The 22,231-nt window shown below is 46.9% G+C and overlaps 1 protein-coding gene across 3 annotated transcripts in view; it reads right to left on the reverse strand.

Annotated features, from left to right (window-relative positions):
- Positions 1-4,751: 4,751 nt before the first annotated feature.
- The window catches only part of chst1 (carbohydrate (keratan sulfate Gal-6) sulfotransferase 1), a 20,907-nt gene continuing 3,427 nt past the window's right edge, over positions 4,752-22,231 (reverse strand). For all 3 annotated transcript variants that reach the window (XM_055649224.1, XM_055649225.1, XM_055649223.1), the window contains exon 2: positions 4,752-11,492. In XM_055649224.1, coding sequence (XP_055505199.1) covers positions 10,186-11,472 — 1,287 coding nt within the window. In that variant the 5' untranslated portion in view covers positions 11,473-11,492 and the 3' untranslated portion in view covers positions 4,752-10,185. The remainder of the gene's footprint in view (positions 11,493-22,231) is intronic.

The raw sequence follows: 22,231 nt of genomic DNA on the forward strand, positions 1-22,231 counted from the left end.
TTTGCAAAGCAAATGTGTTGTGTTCCTTGGCACGTTCTGTATCTCAGCCCAAAGTGACAGAGTAACCAGAGTCTGGTGTGAATGACATCCCATTTGGAGGTGATATCATACTGTGTCAGAGACAGCAAGAAATATAATTGTGCTGCACTGTCATACTGTTTTACTTCATAGCCTTGCGCAGTTGATTAAAATGTTTTGAGAATTCTGCAGTTCGTACAAATGCTATAAGAAATATTCCATGCCTGGCAGCCAAGAGCAGATGTTCTTGTCTGCATGTTCCCAGACCCCGCCTTGCCAGAAGTCAGTCTTGCAGCCAAGCAGTGAAAAACAGTCATGCCAGCTGAATATCCTTATTGAAGTAAACAGTCTGAGCAGCAGCTTCAGCAAACTGCAGCTTAGAGATACTAGACTTATTTTTCAATTTATTCTTTAACGGGTGGTACTAGAAATGACTAGAAGGTTCCATGCCAGTCGCTGGGTACGTAAGTTATCTCAGTTCAGTTTAGTTTAGTTTATTGTCACGTGTACATGAAACAAGGTACAGTGAAAAGTTTTTGGTGCGTGCTAACCAGCCAGCGGAAAGACAAATACATGATTACAATCGAGCCATTCGCAGTGTCCAGGTACATGATAAGGGAATAACGGTTAGTTCAAGGTAAAGCCAGTAAAATCCGATCAAAAATAGTTCGAGGTCCCCAATGAGGTAGATAGTAATTCAGGATTGCTTTCTGGTTACGGAAGGATGGTTCAGTTGCCTGATGGAAAGAAATTGCCCCTGAATCTGGAGGTGTGCACTTTCACATTTCTATACCTTTTGCCAGATGGGAGAGGGGAGAAGAGGGAGTGGCCAGGGTGCGACTCATCCTTGAATATTCCTTGAATATTCTATTCTTTCTATTCCTTCCATCTATCTATACATAACTAAAACTCTGATCTTGTGCTCTTCTGGGTTTGCGCAAAAACGGTACGTGATAGCACTACGACTTTTCGCCAGGGTACTCGGCGTTCTCCTGTGCTGTGAGTGCAACAGGTTCCGTCCCGATTGGTGGTATATTGTAAAAGTTATCGTGGTTTAAATATCTTAAAAACCACGCCGCGCAGATTCCTTCAGTCAGCACCACGCAGTTTGTTCTGTCAGTCAATGGGTAGGCGACGCCCCTTCCTGTCCCACCGGCGGTGGCCTGTCCCGCCTCACTCACAAACTCCTCTCTCCCCTCCTCACAGTAACTTGTCTATCATCTCCCCACCACCGGCAGCAGTCGCACGGGGGGTTCATTGGAGACCCAGTGGAGGCCCTGGTCCCGGCTCTCTCTCCCTCATCACTCACCCCTCTCCACCGCCCGCCCACTGCAGCAATGGCAGATAGGCGGGTGGGCGGGAGCAGCGGGGTGGGGGGGAGGGGGGTGGGCCGGGTGGCAATGGGCCGAGTGGCAACAGCAGGCGGTCAGACAGGACGGGGACGGGCCGAGCGGCGGATGAGCCGGAGTGGGCAGAGGGAGGGAGGGAGAGTCGAGTTGCAGGGTGGCTGAGCAGTTTGCGTGGGGTTTGAGCAACTGACACACTCACACATGATGCAAACAATTGTCAAGTCAACTGGATCTAAACCACAACTATAATGGCCCTGTCCCACGGTACGCGTTCATTCCAAGAGTTCTCCCGAGTTTGCCCTAATTCGAATGTTGAAAAATCTTCACGAGTCTTCCCGAGCTTACCTGCCATTAGCGAGTCTTCCCGAGTACCTTCCGTTAGTACCGTTAGCGTTACGAGCCGCTATGTGACGTCCCCAACTCCGACGTACCCGCTACGTTCATTCTTCGTGCTTACCACGAGTTTGATTTGTTTTTAAACTCGGGAGAGTTCTTGGAATGAACTCGTATCGTGGGACAGGGCTATAACAATGAATGGCCTGTGGAAGAAATAACTGCAGATGCTGCTTTTTATGGATGGAGGGATGGAGGGAGGGGAGGAGGAGAGGGGGAAGATCCTGGGGAGGTGAGGAGGGATAGTGGGGGGATTGAGGGAGACAAAGCGGTAGGGAGGGAGAGGGGGAAAGTGGGGGAGGTGAGGAGAGTGGGGGAGGAGGGGGGGAGAGTAGGGAGTGGGGAATAGCGGGAGTGGAGAGCAGTGGGGAGGTCATGAGGGATAGTGGGGAGGATATGGGGAGGTGAGGGGTGGGGGATAGGAGGGGGTAGGGAGGGGAGAGGGAGGGAGGGAGTGACTGAAGGTAGAGGAAAGGAGAGGGAGGGTGAGGTGAGGGTGGGATTGGGGGAGGGGAGGAGGAGAGGGGAAAGAAGAGGGAGGGGGTGCTGGGGGATGAGGGGAAATGAGCCGTGCCTGCGCAGTTAGGGGCTATGCGTGAGTGGTGCAATATTGCATTGGGGGAATGGGTGAGTGGTGGAATATTGCGTTGGGGAACGGGTTGCATTGGGGGACCAGGCCTCCCGTGTGACAGGGGCCCAACCGGGGTCCTCACTTGGTCTAGTTATCTCTATTTTCCATCTAGAATTATTCAAATCTTTCATTCATTGACCAAACCTGGCAATTACAATAGTGACAGAGCTCCATAAGCAGTGTGCTGAATGCAAGGGGGAAAAAAATCGATGTACCAATCAAGTTATGAACCTCTCAATAATAATAAAACTCAACCTCCTTTTATGAAGCATTAGTTCTGGTCTATTAATGACGACATGGAAAATATAATAGTTTGCATTTAAAATCACGTCAAATGAATTACCATTTCAAAAGGGCAATTGGTCAGTGTAAGGAAATATTGCATTCTCAACTCATAAGTACTTTGAAGCTCTCAGCAAACCTCGCACCACAAGCATAATATGTTTTCATTACACCTACTGAGCAGGAGATGATTTCTTCCACTCACAGCTGCCTGTTGATTCCATGTAGCTTGTTTTCAACCCTTTTATTATAACCTTTTGCTTTTTCAATATAAATGGTGCAATTTAACGCTCATTTGTATTGTGCTCTCATTTAAGTCTTAAATTTAACCATTGGCGCACTAATCATGATATTTAATGATCCATGGTCTCAATGTCTGCACCATTCAGTAAATCTGCTCTGACTTTCATCTCGTTTTATTCACTTCCATGTTATTCTGCACATTTGCTCCTTATTGTGTTTCGAATTATTTATAATGCCTGGAGAAAAAAAGCAGCTTTTTAAAGTCACAAATTTCAGTGATTTATTCGGTGATTCAGTCACAAGGCACTGCAGATGAATAAGGGTGCCGTTAAACTGGAATGGGTGCAAGAAAAGGATTACACAGATGCTCGAGCAAAGAAACAAATTGCTGGAGGAACTCAGCGGGTCAGGCAGCATTAGTGGGGGAAATGGACTACAAGGATGCTACTGATCACAGCGGTAGACTCAGTTAGAAGAAGGGTCTCAACCCGAAACGTCACCCATTCCTTCTATCCAGAGATGCTGCCTTCCCACTGAGTTATTCCAGCTTTTTGAGTCTATCTCAGGTTTGAAGGTTAATGTCCTTCGGTAAAACTGTAAATAGTCCCTGTAGGATTGTGTGTGGGTTAGTGCGAGTGCGTGGGGTGGTCGCTGGTCAGTGTTGACTCAGTGGGCCAAAGGGCCTGTTTCCGTGCTGTTTCTCGAAAGTCTAAAGATAAGGTGAATGCCCATAATCCTTTCACAAGTATAGGGCTAGGTTTAAGGAGAGAGGGGAAAGTTTTACAAGGGCCTCGGGAGAAGCTTTTTCACACAGAAGATGGTACAGAATGGAACGAGCTGCCAGAGGAAGCCATGGGTGTCTCCAGGGTTGGAGGATGCCAGTGCGTGACTTTGGCTAACGTGGGGAGCCTGGTGCACAGACAGCCACCACATGGTCCTTGACAGATCTGGGTCAGGATCCAGTGGCATGGAATCCAAGACGACCGGAGACCCTTTTCTGCTGCAGCCTTCATCCGCCATCCCAGCCGTTGTGATGTTCTACTAAAGTCAGCCATCGTCCTCCGCCTGTTCCACCGTTGAGGTCTTGGTTGGATTGCTCTTTGTCAGAGACCTCCCCCTCGACCTTACCGCCATGGGTGGCCCTACCAGGAACATAACTCCAGACGGCATCGCTCTCAAGATCTCAGGACCACACAAGCTTCTCCACCACGACAAGGTGACAATCCACGGAGAAGAGAGGAAGCTGTGGAGGTGGGTATAATAACAACATTTAAACAACACAGAGAGCTACTTGGATAGGAAAGGTTTGGATGGGTATGGGCCAAGTTCAGTAAGTGGTATTGGCTCGGCTAGAACATTTGCTCAGCATGGACGAGTTGGTCCCAAGGGCCTATTCCCATGCTGCGTCACTCATGACTCATGAGTTTATGCTGGACAGCTGAACAAAGAACAGGAAGTGATGGACATGCTTAGTGAATCAAGTACCACATGTGGAAAAAGACGCAGAGTTATGGTTTCAAGTCAATGACCTTTTTCATCAGTTATGAAAGATCGTCGCCTGAAATGCTAGCTCTACTTCCCTCTCCGCATATGCTGCCAGTATTTTCTACTTTTAGGAAAGATTCAAAAATACAAGATTTAAGTTGCGATTGGAACTTTTTAAGCACAGCATACACTACACTATAAATACTTTGAGTATTCATTTAGTTTTGCAGCATGCTTGTGAGCCTGACCCACGAAGAATAGAACAGTCCAATGAATGGAGAGAGAAACAGAGTCAACTTTACAATTTATGATCCAAGCCAAAGCCAGAAAAAACAGATCAAAATACTTGCAAGGGTGCATATTTTATTTTCAACAGCTTTGAAAGAAACTTAAAATGACAATATCCCATGTGTCGGTGTGAAACTATATTTTTCATGAGAATTGAAATACATAAAGTGATTTTACACCTTTCCCTGCCACTTGGCTAATGCAAGAACTGCCTATTCTTTGAGGTTTAAATCCATTCCTCCTGTAAAGATTATAATCGGTATATATGTATTTGATCCACATTCCACTGAAAAAAATCAAGGGCTGGAGCAATTCATACAATTCATATTTCATCTTGCAGATTTTCTTTCTTTTCCAAAGGCAAAAACCTCAAAAACCTGTTGCACTCAGAGAAGTCGCTTTTGTTTCACTTTTGATTAAATATTATTATTTTTCATGAAATACCAAAGACAAGATGCTGGAAATCTGAAATCATATCAGAAAACATTGGGTGTACTCTATGGGTCAGACAACACATTGAAAGAGAAATGTCTCGAGTATAGCCACAGACAAAAGCCCTTTCTGTATGTGCCTTGTTATTTTGTGGGGGGTCTGGCAATCAGTAATTTTAAGTCAAGCTTTATTTTTGTCTCTTTCTATTTGGAATATGGAAAATAATCGTTCTCAGACGTCATTTTCTCCACATTGAAAATCAGGATGTCGTTATGCCTTGTAACCGGGGTGAACACTGGGAAACAACCATTCACAGGTGGTGATGAGTGAATGCCAAAGCATTGGCCTCCCATCCAGGGAGTGGCCGAAAACCCACAGTAGCTCCAAAGAGGAATGCTTTACGTTCGTTCCAGCTAAGTGCATGGATGTCTTCCAGAACGTAAAAAACGTACTCTGAGAAACGTACATTTAAGCAATGTTTAAAAATACAAGTACACAAGACTTTATTCAGGGATTGATGTTCCATTCACAACAATGTTTTGAAATCCAAAGTGCCGTACATAGGCTGATGTACACTGAAGATGAGTTTCTGCTTAAATCAATGCAAATCCTCGACTGGGTCTATTTTAATACTTTTATTGCCAAGAGACATTGTCAACCTCCAAAGCATACAGATGATGCAATAAGATTTAAATTATATTTCTGGAGGTGAATGGTAGGAAAAATGGACTAACTTCCATTCCCGCTGTGGTTTTATAAACATCCTGCCTGTCACTGACTTTCTATCAAACTCCAACTCCCAACACGCATAAATTAAAGGAACTTTCATTTCTATAGCTCCTGAAACATCCACAGTGTCATAAAGTACATTGTAGCCAATGAAATACTTTAGAAGTGTAGTCTTCGATATAACGTAGAATCCAATAGGACGGTCGTTGAAGTTAATAATTAGCTTTTTGATATTTGAAGGATAATTATTGGCCATTGCTACGGGAATGTTCTCTATTCCATTTGAAATATCGTAACAGAGCTTGTCTAATTTTGCACTGGGAAGGCGGCTAACTCCCTCGATCGCGGCACAGTGGCGCAGGGGTAGAGCTGCTGCCTCACAGCGCCGGAAACCCGGGTTCCATCCCGACTGCAGGTGCTGTCTGTGTGGAGTTTGTACGTTCTCTCTGTGACAGCATGGGTTTTCTCCAGATGCTCCAGTTTCCGCCCACATTTCAAAGACGTGCGGGTTTACAGGTTAATCGGCTTGTGTAAATTGCCCCTTGTGTGTAGGAAAGTGGGATGATATAGAACTAGTTTTCGGGCAATCGATAGTTGGGGTGGATTCGGTGGACAGGCCCACTCTGTGCTTCTAAAGTGAACTAAATTGGATCAGGTTCTCCCCAGATGTTGTGCACAACCCTCCAGATTGAAACGTGAACCTATGAGGTGGGTGTACTACATTTTGGAAGTACAGTCAATTCAACGCAGATATTCAAAAGTGAATTTCTTCTGACAACTGCACGCAGAGGTGCAGCTACTCCAGAGTGCTTTGAAAACTTTCAAACTAAAGTTAACTTGAACAAATACATGTCACTTGTCACATGAGCTCCAGTAGACCCCTGCTTGTTTTTAATGGGAACAGGCTTGTCCAGTGTTGTTCAGTGGTGGAAATTCCTGGCTGGTCATAAGGACAATTCTAACTACATAACCCAATTGTGTTCAGGGTCTTACACATACAAACAAACTCATGGGCACACACACGCAAACACACAAACACGCGCACAATAAAGATCTATGCATCCCATGGATATTTATTTGACAAATCCCTAGCACCTGTTAGTGAGAATGAATGTGAAGCGATCACAATGATTGAGTTAGACTTGCACACGATGCTTTTTAACTTACCATTTTACCAACAAGGCACAGAGGGTTATTAAAATATGCATGCATACACCATGCAAAAGAACAGGGACCACATGCAATGATGGTGACAAACACTCATTTGTTATGTAGCTCATCTGTCAGAAAATTGCCCACTCCTGGATAAATCAATCAGCCGCATGTGGTTAACGAATCTGACAACACTGGCCAAATCTGAGCTTTCCCCCCCCTCTCGTTAATGATTATTTCAAATGACAGGTTGGCTCTTCAACAGACGACAACCGAACACATATTTTGGCATGAACTCTAACACAATATACAAAATTCCCGACCAACACCAGGAATGCTTCGAGGGGGGGGAATGGAAAACGGAGAAATGTCATAGTGTATTAAAAATACTTCAATACAGAAATGTTGGTTCCTTTAAGATATCTGACATTTTAGAAAGATACAATACATTTAAAAAATATTCAAATATTCCACATTTTTAATAAACATATTCACCCACAATAAAAAGTTGGGAATTCTGCAATTTTTTTTGAACTACCACCCTATCCGAGAAGCTCTCTGAAGCCTTGTGCGATGCCTCAAGTTTGTTTTATCAACAGGGATTTTTTTGTGTGTTTGTGTTAGGGTTGCCAACCTTCCAGTGTGCCTTTCAAGCCCCTGTCCCATATGGTCGCGGGGCGATGCCTGTATGGGTCGTGAGTCGCCTAAAGTGGCTACAGGGATTAATCTCCAGGATTTAAGCAATCCCTGGAGAAAATCATAGGGAGACAGAAATATATTTTCCAATTATTTTCAAACATTGCTTCTTTATTTGATTATTAAAGAGGTGTGTAGGTCCATACCCCTCCGTGTGCATATGGTTATGTCGGGTATGGAGGGTTATGGATCACGTGTAAGCCGAGGATATCAGTTTAATGTGGTATCATGTTAGGCAAGGACGTTATGGGCTGAAGGGTCTGTTCCTATACTGTACTGTACTATGTTCACACAATGCGGCCATCGCTGACTAGGACATCTCATATGTTCCTAATTGCCTCGTAAAGATAACATGATCCACCTACTTGAACCATCGTCCTACAGTGCTGATGGGGAAAGTGTCAGGATTTAGACTCAATGACAATGAAGGAATGGTGATATCTTTCCAAGTTGGGATAATGCCTATTATCTTGGAGGCCATCTTGTGGTTGGTGGCATCTCAGTGCATCTTCTGCTCATCTCCTTTTGAATTGGACCCTCTGGATTGTAGTGCGTTGGAAGGAACTGCAGATGCTGGTTTAAACCGAAGATAGACACAAACGCTGGAGTAACTCAGCGGGACAGGCAGCATATCTGGAGAGAAGGGATGGGTGACGTTTCGGGTCGAGACACTTCTTCAGACTGGACGAGGGTCTCGACCTAAAATGTCGCCCATTGCTTCTCTCCAGAGATGCTGCCTGTTCCGCAGAGTTACTCCAGCATTTTGTAGGCTTGGGAGAAGCTGTGAAAATAGTCAAGTAACACTGTACAAGTCCTCGGTTATAACTGCATTTTGTAAGTTGTCCACATGGCACCCATGTCTATCACTGACTGGCAGGAGGCACAGAATTCCAGGGGTGAAGGGACGGAGGTGATTGTCGTCACGAACCACGGTAAGGTGAAGTCGAAGGCCAGCCAGCTGCTGCCGAAGTTCGAGGACAATGCAGTGGGAGCCTCGCTGCAGAGACAGAAGAGATGCAGCCACAGGGTTACCCTCCCTGCAGCCCACCCTGCCACCGCTGCTTCATTCCTCCCTCGCACTTTGTTGGGAGGACCAGCCACTGATTAGTTTGGGTTGCAGAGGGATCCCATTGTCTGGTGGTTGTGTCTAGTGGTGGTGTCAGCGTCATAACATCATCTTAAAGGATTGGACAGGCTAGATGCAGAAAAAATGTTCCCTCATGTTGAGGGAGTCCAGAACCAGGGGTCACAGTTTAACAATAATGGGTAGGCCATTTATGACTGAGATGAGGAAAAACTCTTTCACCCACAGTTGTGAATCTGTGAAATTCTCTGCCACAGAAAGCAGTGGAAGCCAATTCACTGGATGTTTTCAAGAGATAATTAGATCTAGCTCTTAGGGCTAAATGAATCGAGGGATATGGGGAGAAAGTAGGAATAGGGTACTGATTTGGATGATCAGCCATGATCATATTGAATGGCGTTGCTGGCACGAAAGGCCGAATGGCCTACTGCACCTATATTCTATATTTCTATGATAGGAGTGAATACTGCGAATGAAAAATAGTCCTTAACTTTAAAATAAGTAAGAGAAAAAATGCAACACTGTATTTGAGGAAGGACATTCTTGCTATTGAGGGAGTGCAGCGTAGGTTTACAAGGTTAATTCTCAGGATGGCGGGACTGTCATATGCTGAGAGAATAGAGCAGCTGGGCTTGTACACTCTGGAGTTTAGAAGGATGAGAGGGTATCTCATTGAAACATATAAGATTGTTAAGGGTTTGGACACGCTAGAGGCAGGAAACATGTTCCCGATGTTGGGGGGAGTCCAGAACCAGGGGCCACAGTTTAAGAATAAGGATTAAGCCATTTAGAAAGGAGACGAGGAAACACTTTTTCTCACAGAGAGTGGTGAGTCTGTGGAATTCTCTGCCTCAGACGGCGGTGGAAGCAGGTTCTCTGGATGCTTTCAAGAGAGAGCTAGATAGGGGGAGAAGGCAGGAACGGGGTACTGATTGGGGATAATCAGCCATGATCACATTGAATGGCGGTGCTGGCTAGAAGGGAGGAATGGCCTACTCCTGCACCTATTGTCTATTGTAGATGAGCTAGCTGAGGTGACAAGGCATGTCTGGGACTTCTCAGGTCAGGGACCCTTAAACATTATCTGCCCATTCCCTCCATGGTCATTGCCAGATCTGGTAGGTTCCTAGCACGTTGTGTTCTAATTAATAAATAACCTTTTGCATATAAGAAAGTAAAGGCTGCCTGATTATAATCATAAACTATGGTACAGTGTTGATGAGTTATTTGGTAGTGCCGTCTATGTTAGCGTGGAGTGATCAACGTCTCCTATAATACATTCAACAAACGTTGGCAACCCTCTTCGTGTGTGTACGCAGGGGGAAATTACCCAACAATGTAAGAACACTTTATATATAATAGATATCAAAAATATATCACCAAATGGCACAAACTATTCATAATTACAAAAAGGGTAGGAAGGTCCTATCTTCAGCTAGACTGATGGAGACGTTTCTCAGCTCCTCGGCCGAGTTGACCATTCTGTAGCCCAGCTGTGCCAGAGTCAGGTTGCAGATGTCCTGCACCAGCTCCACCATGTCGAAGGTGAGTTTGAGCCTCCAACCTTCAGCGGTGGCGGCCGAGTCTCGGACCGTGGCGTATTTGTGGTTGCCGGAGGCACCGGCGCCCCTGGTGTTGTTGAGGATCCACCTCTTGACGTTGGCGTCCAGCGAGACCCCGAGGAAGCGGTAGATCTCCCTGGTCTTCTTCTCGGGCTCCCTGGCCAGGTCCTCGTACCGGACCAGCATGTACCTGCCCTTGAGCCAGCCGGGCCGGGCTAGGCCTGTGCCGGCCGAGCGCAGGAAGTCGGCGCAGGTGGCGCTCAGGTGCGAGGCGTCCAGGTTGTAGGGTTTGCGGCCGCTGTTGCGCCAGATCTTCCAGGCGCGGAAACTGTCGGGGAAGGTGTCGATGCGCGACGCCAGGATGCCGCGGGGGTCCCGCACCAGCTGGATCACCTTGAGGTTGAGGCGGGGGTCCTCCAGCAGCGTTCGGAGGTCTCCCACCTCGGGGATCCGAACCGTCTTGATGGCCACGTGGTGGCGATGGAGGCAGACGCGCGAGGCCAGCGTGAGGTTGAGCGAGCCGCACTTGCGCACGCACTCGCCCTCCTCCCAGCGCTCGCCCTCGGCCCCTCCCCCCTGCCCCTCCCCCGGCTCTGGGGGCGGGCGGGATGCGCAGACCGGCGGCGCGCACAGCGCCCTGCTCGCTCCCCGCCGGAAGAGGCGCTGTGTGCGGTGGAGCTCCGGCGCCGGCTTGATGTAGGCCTCGAGCTCCTGGAGCCGGCAGCCGAACAGGCCCCGGAGCAGGTCCCGGTACGCGCCCAGCAACAGGCGTCGGCCGTCGGCCGGCGGGCGCACCCTCACGCTGGTGTTGATCAGCGCCGTCTGCACGTGGTAGAGCGGCTCGAACAGGTAGAAGATGTCCGAGTGCTGGTTGAGGAGCTGCCCCACGAAGGAGGAGCCGCTGCGGGTGGTGGCGAGCACCAAGATGTGGCTGGTGGGCGGCCATTGGGGAGGGCACGAGGTGGTGGTGGAGGCCTGGCAGTCCCGAGGCTTGGCCACACGGCAGATGGCCAAGGGCTTGGTGATGAAGCTGCGGATGGCCGTGTACTGGACGGCCAGCGACGCCGCCACCAGCAGCAGCACCGCCTTCCACGAGCACTGCATGGCCTTGGGCTTGGGTCCAGTCATTCACGGTCCTCCGCCTCTCCCTGCAAACAGCACAGAAAACCAGGGTCAGTGTCAGTCCAACACCTGTAGCTCCACCATCTTCATCACCACAATCCCAAACCCAACACCCATAGAACATATAACAATTACAGCACAGAAAACCAGGGTCAGGGTCAGTCCAACACCTGTAGCTCCACCATCTTCATCACCACAGAGTGGTGAATCCCAAACCCAACACCCATAGAACATATAACAATTACAGCACAGAAAACCAGGGTCAGGGTCAGTCCAACACCTGCAGCTCGACCATCTTCATCACCACAATCCCAAACCCAACACCCATAGAACATATCAGATTCAGATTCAACTTTAATTGACATTGTCAGTGTACAGTACAGAGACAACTAAATGCAGCCAACAATTTACAGCACAGAAACAGGCCATCTCGGCCCTTCTAGTCCATGCCGAACACTTACTCTCACCTAGTCCCATCTACCTGCACTCAGACCATAACCCTCCATTCCTTTCCCGTCCATATACCTATCCAATTTATTTTTAAATGATAAAATCGCACCTGCCTCCACCACTTCCACTGGAAGCTCATTCCACACAGCTACCACTCTCTGAGTAAAGAGGTTCCCCCTCATGTTACCCCTAAACTTTTGTCCCTTAATTCTCAAATCATGTCCTCTTGTTTGAATCTTCCCTACTCTCAATGGAAAAAGCTTATCCACGTCAACATGAAAGAGGAACTTGCGCTCTGTGATCTCCCGGTGGGCAAACACGTTCCCATCCCCATACTGACATAGAAACATAGGTGTAGGATTAGGCCATTCGGCCCTTTGAGCCAACACCGCCATTCAATATGATCATGGCTGATCATCTAAAATCAGTATACCCCGTTCCTGCCTTTTCCCCCATATCCCTCGATTCCTTTAGAGCCCTAAGAGCTAAATTTAACCTTTCTGTCCTGGGCCTCCTCCACTGTCAGGGTGAGGCCACACTCAAACTTCAGTGTGGTTTAGAGATACAGCACGGAATACAGGACCTCCGGAGCCCACCGAGTCCGCACCGACCAGCGATTACTGCACAGAGCACGGGTCGGACAGTGCAAAGCCCCCATGCAGAAGTGGGGGTACAACAGCAATGGACCAACCAAATGTGACTGTGGGGAGGCAACCCAAACTAGTGAGCATCTACCTACCTGCCCCCTCCTCCCAAGAGCTCTTCAACCCACGTGCCAGAGCCTGCGTTATGCAGTGGCTTGGAAAAGTGAAGCGACACGTCACGAAGAAGACCTGGATTCCAGATCATTGAGTCATACAGCATGGAAACAGGACCTTCAGCCCAACTTGCCCACACCAACCAACACTAATGCTACCTGCCTGCACTTTGTCCATTTCCCTCCAAACCTATCCTATCCATGTAGCTGACTAAATGTTTCTTAAACATTCTTAACCTGCCTCAGCTACCTCCTCTGACAGCTCGTTCCATACACCCACCACCCATGGTGTGAAAAATGTTACCACTCAGGCTATTAAATCTCCCCCCCCCACCATCAACTGATGGTTTTCGAAGGTGAAGGATCTTGATCCCAAATGTCGACAATCCTTTCTCCCCACAGATGCTGCTCAACTTACTGAGTTCCTCCAGCAGTTTATTTTTGTTTTGCTCCAAATCCCAACATCTACAGGGTTTGGACGCATTCAATGAACCCATAAGAAGTAGAAGCAAGAGGAAGATACCAAGCCCCTTACACCATTCATTGACGTCACAGCGAATCTAATCTTGGCCTCAGCTCCATGATTTCCAATGACCCTCTCGCCTCTATAGAACAAATATCTGTACAAGTGATAGATGCAAAATGCTGGAGTAACTCAGAAGGACAGGCAGCATCTCCGGAGAGAAGGAATGGGTGACATTTCGGGTTGAGACCCTTCTTCAGACTGAGAGGGGAGAGGGAGTCTAGAGATATGGATGGGTAAAGTGTGAAAATGGCAGATCAAAGCAGACGATGATAAGGAAATGTAGAATGGTACACTGTTAGCTGAGAGGAAGGTGACAAGGAGGCACACAATCAGAACGAAGGACATTGAAAGATCTGTGCAACCCAGACTTGCATAGAGAAACAAGGAACTGCAGTTGCTGCTTTACAAAATAAGCGACAAAGTGCTGGACTAACTCAGCAGGTCTGGCAGCAGCCTGAGTTACTCCAGCACTTTGTGCTCAGACTTTAACATATTGTCATAGCAACTGGGTGCACATAATTAAGTTTTACAAGCCTCTGGGAGGTGAAATTCTTTCTTGATTCAATCACTAGGAACCCATTCCTTATCCTGAGACCTTTTTTGCTCATTTTGGACCGCTCCCACCACAGAAAACATCCTATCAGTCTGAAGAAGGGGGCCGACCCAAAATGACCCGTATCCATTTTTTCCAGTGATGTTGAGAGGGCAAGAGGGCAACATGGTGGTGCAGTGGTAGAGTTGCTGCCTTACCGCACCGGGTTCGATCCTGACTACAGGTGCTGTCTGTATGGAAGTTTACATTCTCCCTGTAACCGCGTGGGTTTTTTCCGAGTGCTCCGGTTTCCTCCCAAACTCCAAAGACGTACAGGTTTGTAGGCTAATTGGCCTGGTACAAATGTAAATTCTCCCTAGTGTGTGCAGGACAGTGTGAGTGTGTGCGGATCGCTGGTCGGCATGGACTCGGTGGGCTGAAGGGCCTGATTCCACACTGTATCTCTAAAAAAAAATGCTGCCTGTCCCGCTGAGTTGCTCCAGCACTTTGTGCCATGCCAACGTGCGGTTTATCTAACTCTGCAGCCCCAATGGAATTAGACAAGGTGACAATGACAAAACATCAATGCATATCCGGTTGGTAGAGCAGCTGCCTCACAGCATGAGAGACCCGGGTCCGATCCTGACCTAAGGTGATGTCTGTGCAGTGTTTTCACATTCTCCCTGTGACTGTGTGGGTTTCCTCCGGGTGTTCCGGTTTCCTCCCACATCCCAAAGGCGTGCAGGTTTGTACGTTAATTGGCCAATGTTAAATTGCCGCTCGTGTGCAGGGAATGGATGCCAATCTGAGATAACACGGGATTAGTGTGAACGTGTGTTCGATTGTTGTTGTGGACTTGGGCCGAAAGGCCAGTCTCCTTGCTGTATCTTTCAATTCAATTCAACGCATGAGATTAAGTCTTGCTACAGCAAACTTTACTTTTAGAATTTACTTCAGAGCTGCAGCTTGGAAACAGGCCCTTCGGCCCACTGCGTCTGCACCGACCAGTGATCACCTATTACACAGCTGCAGAGAAATTCTGACAAATAATGAAAGTGCTGCATTGACTCATTCCGTTACAATTTTTGCTTTAAACGATGAATATAGATCAAATGTATTACATTAATAAACATGATTGTAGATTCTAATAAGAGAGATGAAATAAGTACCTTCTATATTAAGCACGTGCACGTGGAGATATTTAGTTTAGTTTAGACATACAGCGCGGAAACAGGCCCTTCGGCCCACCGAGTCCGCATCGACCAGCGATCCCTGCACATTAGCTATCCTACACACAATAGGGACAATTTACACTAAAACCAAGCCAATTAACCTATACATCTTTGCAGTGTTGGAGGAAACCGAAGATCTCGGAGAAAACCCACGCGGTCACGGGGAGAAAGATCAAACTCCATATAGACAGCACCCATGGTCAGGATTGAACCTGCGTCTCGGGCACCTCAAGCATTGTTAGGCAGCAACTCTACCACTGTGCCACTATGCCGCTCCCGAGATGAAGCCTCTTTTACTTCCTTTGCCCTGACACGTGTTAGGCTTTCAATATTTACGGATTTTATTGTGTTTGTTTGTGTAAACTGTCTTTGCTAATCACATCATGCCCAATTAAACCAACCATGGAATTATGCTTCTAACAAGCCAGATAAAGCCACATTACAGACGTGGCATTGGATGAAGGGAGGCAGGCAGAGCTCTTTGCTGAAATCAAATGGGCTGCCTCTTGACTGTGAATTTAGTTTAGTTTCACGATACAGCGCGGAAACAGGTTCTTCGGCCCACCGAGTCAGCGCCGACCAGCGATCCCCATACATTAACATGACCCTACACATGACCCTCAGGACAATTTACACTTGTACCAAGCCAATTAACCGACAAACCTGTACGTCTTTGGAGTGTGGGAGGAAATCGAAGATCCCAGAGAAAACCCATGGGGAGAAAGCACTAACTCCTAACAGGCAGCACCCGTGGTCAGGATCGATCCCAGGTCTCTGGCGCTGCAAACGCAACTCTACTGCTGCGCCATCGTGCTGCCCAACTATCTATCTTTCTACCTAATAAGGATCTCGATGGATTATTTTATGGATCTGTCTGTGCAGAAAGGAGATTCAACTTGAGTTGCAGGAGAGGTCACAGCGCCTTGTTCGGCTGTACACAAATACTGGCAAACAAACTACATTGATTGCAGGGAACGAGGCTGCAGGCAGAGACACCTGCGTGTGTAAGGTGCGCATGTAATGAAACCTGCTTGCTGCCTGTCAGAATTTCAGCAGCCGAGAAGAGTTTGCAGAAATCAAAATACATCTCTGGAGAGTGCGTCGTCAATTAAAGAGATTACAGGTGGGAGGCAATTTGTTTGACTTTGTCAGTCAGTAACTCACAGGCATCAATACATTGTTCTTGTGCCATCGCGGTAAAATTGTAAATTGACCAATTTGGGAACAGTTCAAAGTAAGGAGACTGAAGTACACAGACAAAGAACATAGAAAAGCACAGCACAGGAACAGGCCCTTCGGCCATAATCGCAGTGCCAGACATAAAGCTGACATCAACTAACTTTGTCATCTTACGTGTCTCCATTCCCAGCTAACCATGTACTTATCCTGAAGCTTCTTAGATTCACATTGTGTCTGGCTACGCCAGCACCCCTGGCAATGAGTTCCGGGGATGGTGGTAAATGCACCCACCATTCTCTGTGGGGAAAAAAACACTTGCCCTGCTCTTCTGCTTTAAACATTACCCCTCTCCCCTTCAAGTTATGCCCTGTAGTCTTTGACTTGCCACCATTGGGGGAAAAAAAGTTATGACTGTCTACCCTGTTTTTGCCAAGAATCCATTCAAGGAGGGCAGCATGGCGGCGCAGCGGTAGTTGTTGCCTTACAACGCCAGAGACCCAGGTTCGATACTCTTTACGGGTGCTGTCTGTACGGATTTTGTACGTTCTCTCCCGTGACCCTGTGGGTTTTCTCCGGATGCGGCGGTTTCCTTCCACATCTTTAAGAATAAGGAGTAAGCCATTTAGAACGGAGACGAGGAAACACTTTTTCTCACAGAGAGTGGTGAGTGTGGAATTCTCTGGCTCAGGGGGCGGTGGAGGCAGGTTCTCTGGATGCTTTCAAGATAGAGCTAGATAGGGCTCTTAAACATAGCGGAGTCAGGGGATCTGGGCAGGAACGGGGTACTGATTGTGGATGATCACATTGAATGGCGGTGCTGGCTCGAAGGGCCAAATGGCCTACTCCTGCACTTATTGTCTATTATCTCCAAAGACCTTGGTTTCATTAAAGATTGTAAATTGTCCCTGATGAGTAGGATAGTGCTAGTGTACGGGGTGATCGCTGGTTGGCTGAGACAGTGAGTCATTGGGCCTGTTTTTGCACAAGGTCTCTAAACTAAACTAAACTAAACTAAACTAAACTAAAAGGGCTAAGTTTCATTCATCGGGGTAGTCATTGGAATTACACACTGCACACTGCACACTGCAAATTTATATTTCATATCCTGAGATCGTACATCAGACTCTTGGACAGTAATGAAATAATATGTTTAACAGGAATGATGGCTGGATTTCAAAACCACACACTGGGACTGTAACAAGGGGCATACATCATATAATGAAACATTCCCAGGTATTATACATTGCATACCTGTCCCGTAATAAAAATGTCCTTCACACAACAGGACAGTAATTTGGATTATATGTCTATGTGTATATGAGATCACACATCACACATTGGGCCAGAAATTGAATTGATGCACTCAGACATTTGATGGGACCATCCATCACCCACTAAGACATTGACTGGGATTGTAAATCACACAGTGGGAAAATGACTGCAACTGCTCGCCAGGACGAAGAGTGATTGAGATTTCACTTCAGAGGTTGGGATATTAACTAGGATTATTTATCATATGTTGTGGAGGAAGAGGGATTAACTTGGATTATATGTCAATGACAAGACTTGTAACTGAAGTTATACATCACGGGATGAGCAACAGAAATTGTACATCTCACCTCAGGGAAATTAATTGGGATTGTACATTTTATGGAGGAACATTAACTGGGATTTAATATCGTGTATAGAGCAGTGCGGTGAACCATGTGTCATCATTGACAAAGTATCTGAGACTGCTTCTTATGCTGCCTGGGTCAACAACTAGACTATATATTGAACATTACTGAGACTATGCACCATTTGCTGAAGAAATAGCAGGGTTAGAACAGTGCCCTGTACGGTGCTGGCTCTTTGCATACTTTGAGTATTGTATGCAAAACAAAGAATTTTACTGGAGGTACACAAAAATGCTGGAGAAACTCAGCGGGTGTAGCAGCATCTATGGAGCGAAGGAAATGGGCAACGTTTCGGCCCGAAAACCTTGCCTATTTCCTTCGCTCCATAGATGCTGCTGCACCCGCTGACTTTCTCCAGCATTTTTGTGTACCTTCAATTTTCCAGCATCTGCAGTTCCTTCTTAAACAAATAATTTTACTGTACCTAGATACATGTGACAATAAAGTGTATCATTAAATCATTAATCCTCACTCATCACTGGGTTACAACGCATTATGTTGGGCAACAATTGATGCCTATACCTACATCATAACAACACAGTACGGTATAGTTGCTGTCTTGCAGCACCAGAGATCAGGGTTCGATCCTGTATGAGGTTTTGTACGTTCTCCCTGTGACAGTGTGGGTTTTTGCCGGGTGTTACGTTTGCCTCCCACATTCCAAATACGTGCCGGTTTGTAGGTTAATTGGCTTCTGTAAATGCCCCTTGTGTGTAGGTTAGAACTAGTGTATGGTCGGCGTGGAATTGGTGGGTCGAAAGGCTTCTGTACACACTAAATCTATCTTTAAACTAAACTACCATTTAGAGTCAAGTCAAGAGTTTTATTGTCATGTGTCCCAGATAGGACAATGACATTCTTGCTTGCTGCAGCACGACAGAATATTGTAAGCAATAATACAGAAAACAGTTCAGTTCAATATACACATAAATAGGCAGATAAAGTGCAGTAGGCTGTTAGGGCAGGCTGCCTGTTTGTTGGTGAGTTTAATAGCCTGATGACTGTGGGGAAGAAGGGCTATCATAGAAACTGCTTTGTATATTTCACTCTCTGCACATTCGGGAAGAGTAATTTAGATGGCAGATTCATTCTGTCTTTAATTTGTGTATTGGTGATGTCCTTATTATTTGTTTTACTCCGACTATATGTTTTTTCTCTCTTGTTAATTTTCTGTAAGGTGTCCTTGAGACTTTGAAAGGCGCCCGCAAATAAAATGTATTAATATTATTATTATTAATTGGGGTTGGGTAACCTTTCTAACCCTAACTCCATCACACCTCCCAACCCCATGGTGATTAGCATTAAGAACATAGGTCTCACACAAGGGAACATCTCCATCTACAGGTTTCCCTCCAAGTTGCACCTCATTCTGACATAGGTATATTTCACTATTCCTTTGTTTTCACTGATCTAAATCCCAGACTTCCTCCCCACCAGAGCTGGCTTTCGAACAACACTTTAAACAGAGACCTGGCCGAACATCAGGTGCATAAAAGCTCATATTTTATTTAAGTTTTAGATACAGTGCGGAAACAGGCCCTTTGGCCCACCCCGTGTCCATGCTGACCAGCGATACAATAACACTAGGGAGAATTTATGATTTAAAAAAAAAACAAAGCCAATCGGGTGTTCCCATGCTCCAAAGCCTACAAACATGTCTCCATGTCTTTGGAGCATGGGGGCACCCGGTAAAAAAAAAAAAACCATGCGGTCACTGGAAGAGCGTACAAACTCCATACTGACAGCACCCGTAGTCAGGATCGAACCCGTGTCTCTGGCGCTGTGAGGCAGCAACTCTACCAGTGCGCCTCCCATACACATCTACTGGCACTGCATTTAATACCTCTACGACAGATTATCTGGTGGGTGTGCCATTTTTGGGGGCATTTTGACTAAATCAACTGGCTGTGGCATTAACTCTATTTCAACCACACTGAAGTCCCTGGATAATGTGGTTAAATAGCTTGTGGTTGCAAAAGACATTGTACACATGAACGTTTTTTCTTTCTTTGCTGATTCTCATTTGTATGGAGGGTAAAGAATTGTAGTAGATATCACTGAATCATGAGAGAGTGCGGAACAATTGAAATGCCAGCCAACTTAGACTGTGAGCCTATGCAAGCAAACTTGTCAAATCAGACAATTCACAGTTCTTTGTAAACCACTAACACCATAATGGTCCTGATGACAAAACTGAGACTGAAAAACATCAGAAATGACACAAACTGCTGGAGTAACGTGTAGGAAAGAACTGCAGATGCTATTTTAAATCAAAGGTAGACACAAAATGTTGGAGTAACTCAGCGGGACTGGCAGCATCTCTGGAGAGAAGGAATGGGTGACATTTCGGGTCGAAACCCTTCTTCAGACTGGTGTCGGGGAGTGGGCGGAGCAGAGATAGAATGTAGTCAGAGACAGTAAGACCGGTGGGAGAAGGGGGAGGGGATGGAGAGAGAGGGAAAGCAGGGCTATTTGAAGTTAGAGGTCATTTGTTCATACCGCTGGGGTGTAAGCTGCCCAGGCGAAATATGAGGTGCTGTTCCTCCAATTTGCGCTGGGCCTCACTCTGACAATGGAGGAGGCCCAGGACAGAAGGGTCAGATTGGGAATGGGAGGGGGAGTTAAAGTGCTGTATGCAGGGGAAGGGAATGAAGCGTCACACAACAGGAGAATAACTTGAAATCACCCTGAGTTAGTAAGAGGCTGCAGTTAAGTCCAAACTTAAACCCTATTTCTACTCCCTAGCGTTTTGAGGCCTTCTGAGGGGGCGCTGTGAACAGTTTATGTATGTATTGCTAGGTGCGTGTATCATTGTATGTAGCACATTAGTATTTGCACTGATGTAAAGCGCTTTGGTCAACGTGAGTTGTTTTGTAAATAAAATTGACTGATGTCACTGAATTTGAGGCGTGAATCACTCAAATGGGACGCATAAGTAACAAACCTCAAGGGATTATAGGCGGCACATGGCGTAACGGTGGAGTTGCTGCCTCACAGCGTCAGAGACCTGGGTTCAATCCTGACTGCGGAGTTTGTACGTTCTCCCTGTGATGCCACATGGGTTTTCTCCGGGTGCTCCGGTTTCCTCCCACACTCCAAAGATGTACTTTGGCTTTCGTAAAAATTGTAAATTGTCCCCAGTGTGTAGGATAGCGCTGGTGTACATGGATGGGAAGGGAATGGAGGGTTATGGTCTGAGCGCAGGTATATGGGACTAGGGGAGATTATGTGTTCGGCACGGACTAGAAGGGTCGAGATGGCCTATTTCCGTGCTGTAATTGTTATATGGTTATATAATCGCCGTTCGGCGCGGACTCAGTGGGCCGAAGGGCCTGTTACCGCGATGTGTCTCAAACGTCTAAAAAGGTGCAGCAAATATTATAAAAACATGGTCACTCGTGGAGCAGTGACTGTGTGTGTGTGTGTGTGGGGGGGGGGGGGGGGGGAAGAGGACCTCACCTGCAGGTGGAATATGAGACGACACTTCTCATGGTAGACAGTGAAACTCCCTTACATCGATGGCACTGTAAAAAGCCACCCTGCATGTGTGTAAAGGGAGACTCTGGCTCGTGTAAGAATGAGCTGCAGATGATAGTTTACACCAAAGTGCCGGAGTAACTCAGTGGGTCAGGCAGCATCTCTGGAGAAAAGGAATAGGTGACGTTTCAAGTCGAGACCCTTCTTCAGACTGTAGCAAGTTTGGCCTGGGTTAGGATGGCTACACCTCACGCAGGGGGTAGAATGAGTCTGTAGCTCATGGGGAGAGACATTGAGATGGCGCTATGAGACCACCACACGAGTGGTTAAGAAGGAACTGCAGATGCTGGAAAATCGAAGGTAGACAAAAATGCCGGAGAAACTCAGCGGGTGCAGCAGCATCTATGGAGCGAAGGAAATAGGCAACGTTTCGGGCCGAAACCCTTTAAGGGTTTCGGCCCGAAACGTTGCCTATTTCCTTCGCTCCATAGATGCTGTTGCACCCGCTGAGTTCCTCCGGCATTTTTGTCTACCACACGAGTGGGTCCGTGGGATTGAATCCACGCTGCGGGGGTGTTTAACACTGTACCCCGGACATGCATGGGACAGTGAGACTGTGCCTTACACGTGGATGGAACAGTGAATGTCCCCGCAATGGTGAATCGGTCGGTGATGATATACATGACACAAAAAGCTGGAGTAACTCTCAGCGGGACAGGCAGCATCTCTGGGGCGACGTTTCGTAACGGGTCGAGACCCTTCTTGATGTACTTCGCACACATGGAGATGTGGGAGGGGTAAGACGGTATCTCAGAGGGGTTGGGAATGGTGGGACTGTATCTCACGGGGCCAGCGCCACAGTACAGAACCTCACACAGGTGAACAGCCCCGTTGGAATGTGAGACCGTGGATTGTACATGATGGGCTCCAGGTCTG

This window comes from Leucoraja erinacea, chromosome 18 (genome assembly GCF_028641065.1).
Source record: "Leucoraja erinacea ecotype New England chromosome 18, Leri_hhj_1, whole genome shotgun sequence".
Taxonomy (NCBI): Eukaryota; Metazoa; Chordata; class Chondrichthyes; order Rajiformes; family Rajidae; genus Leucoraja; species Leucoraja erinaceus.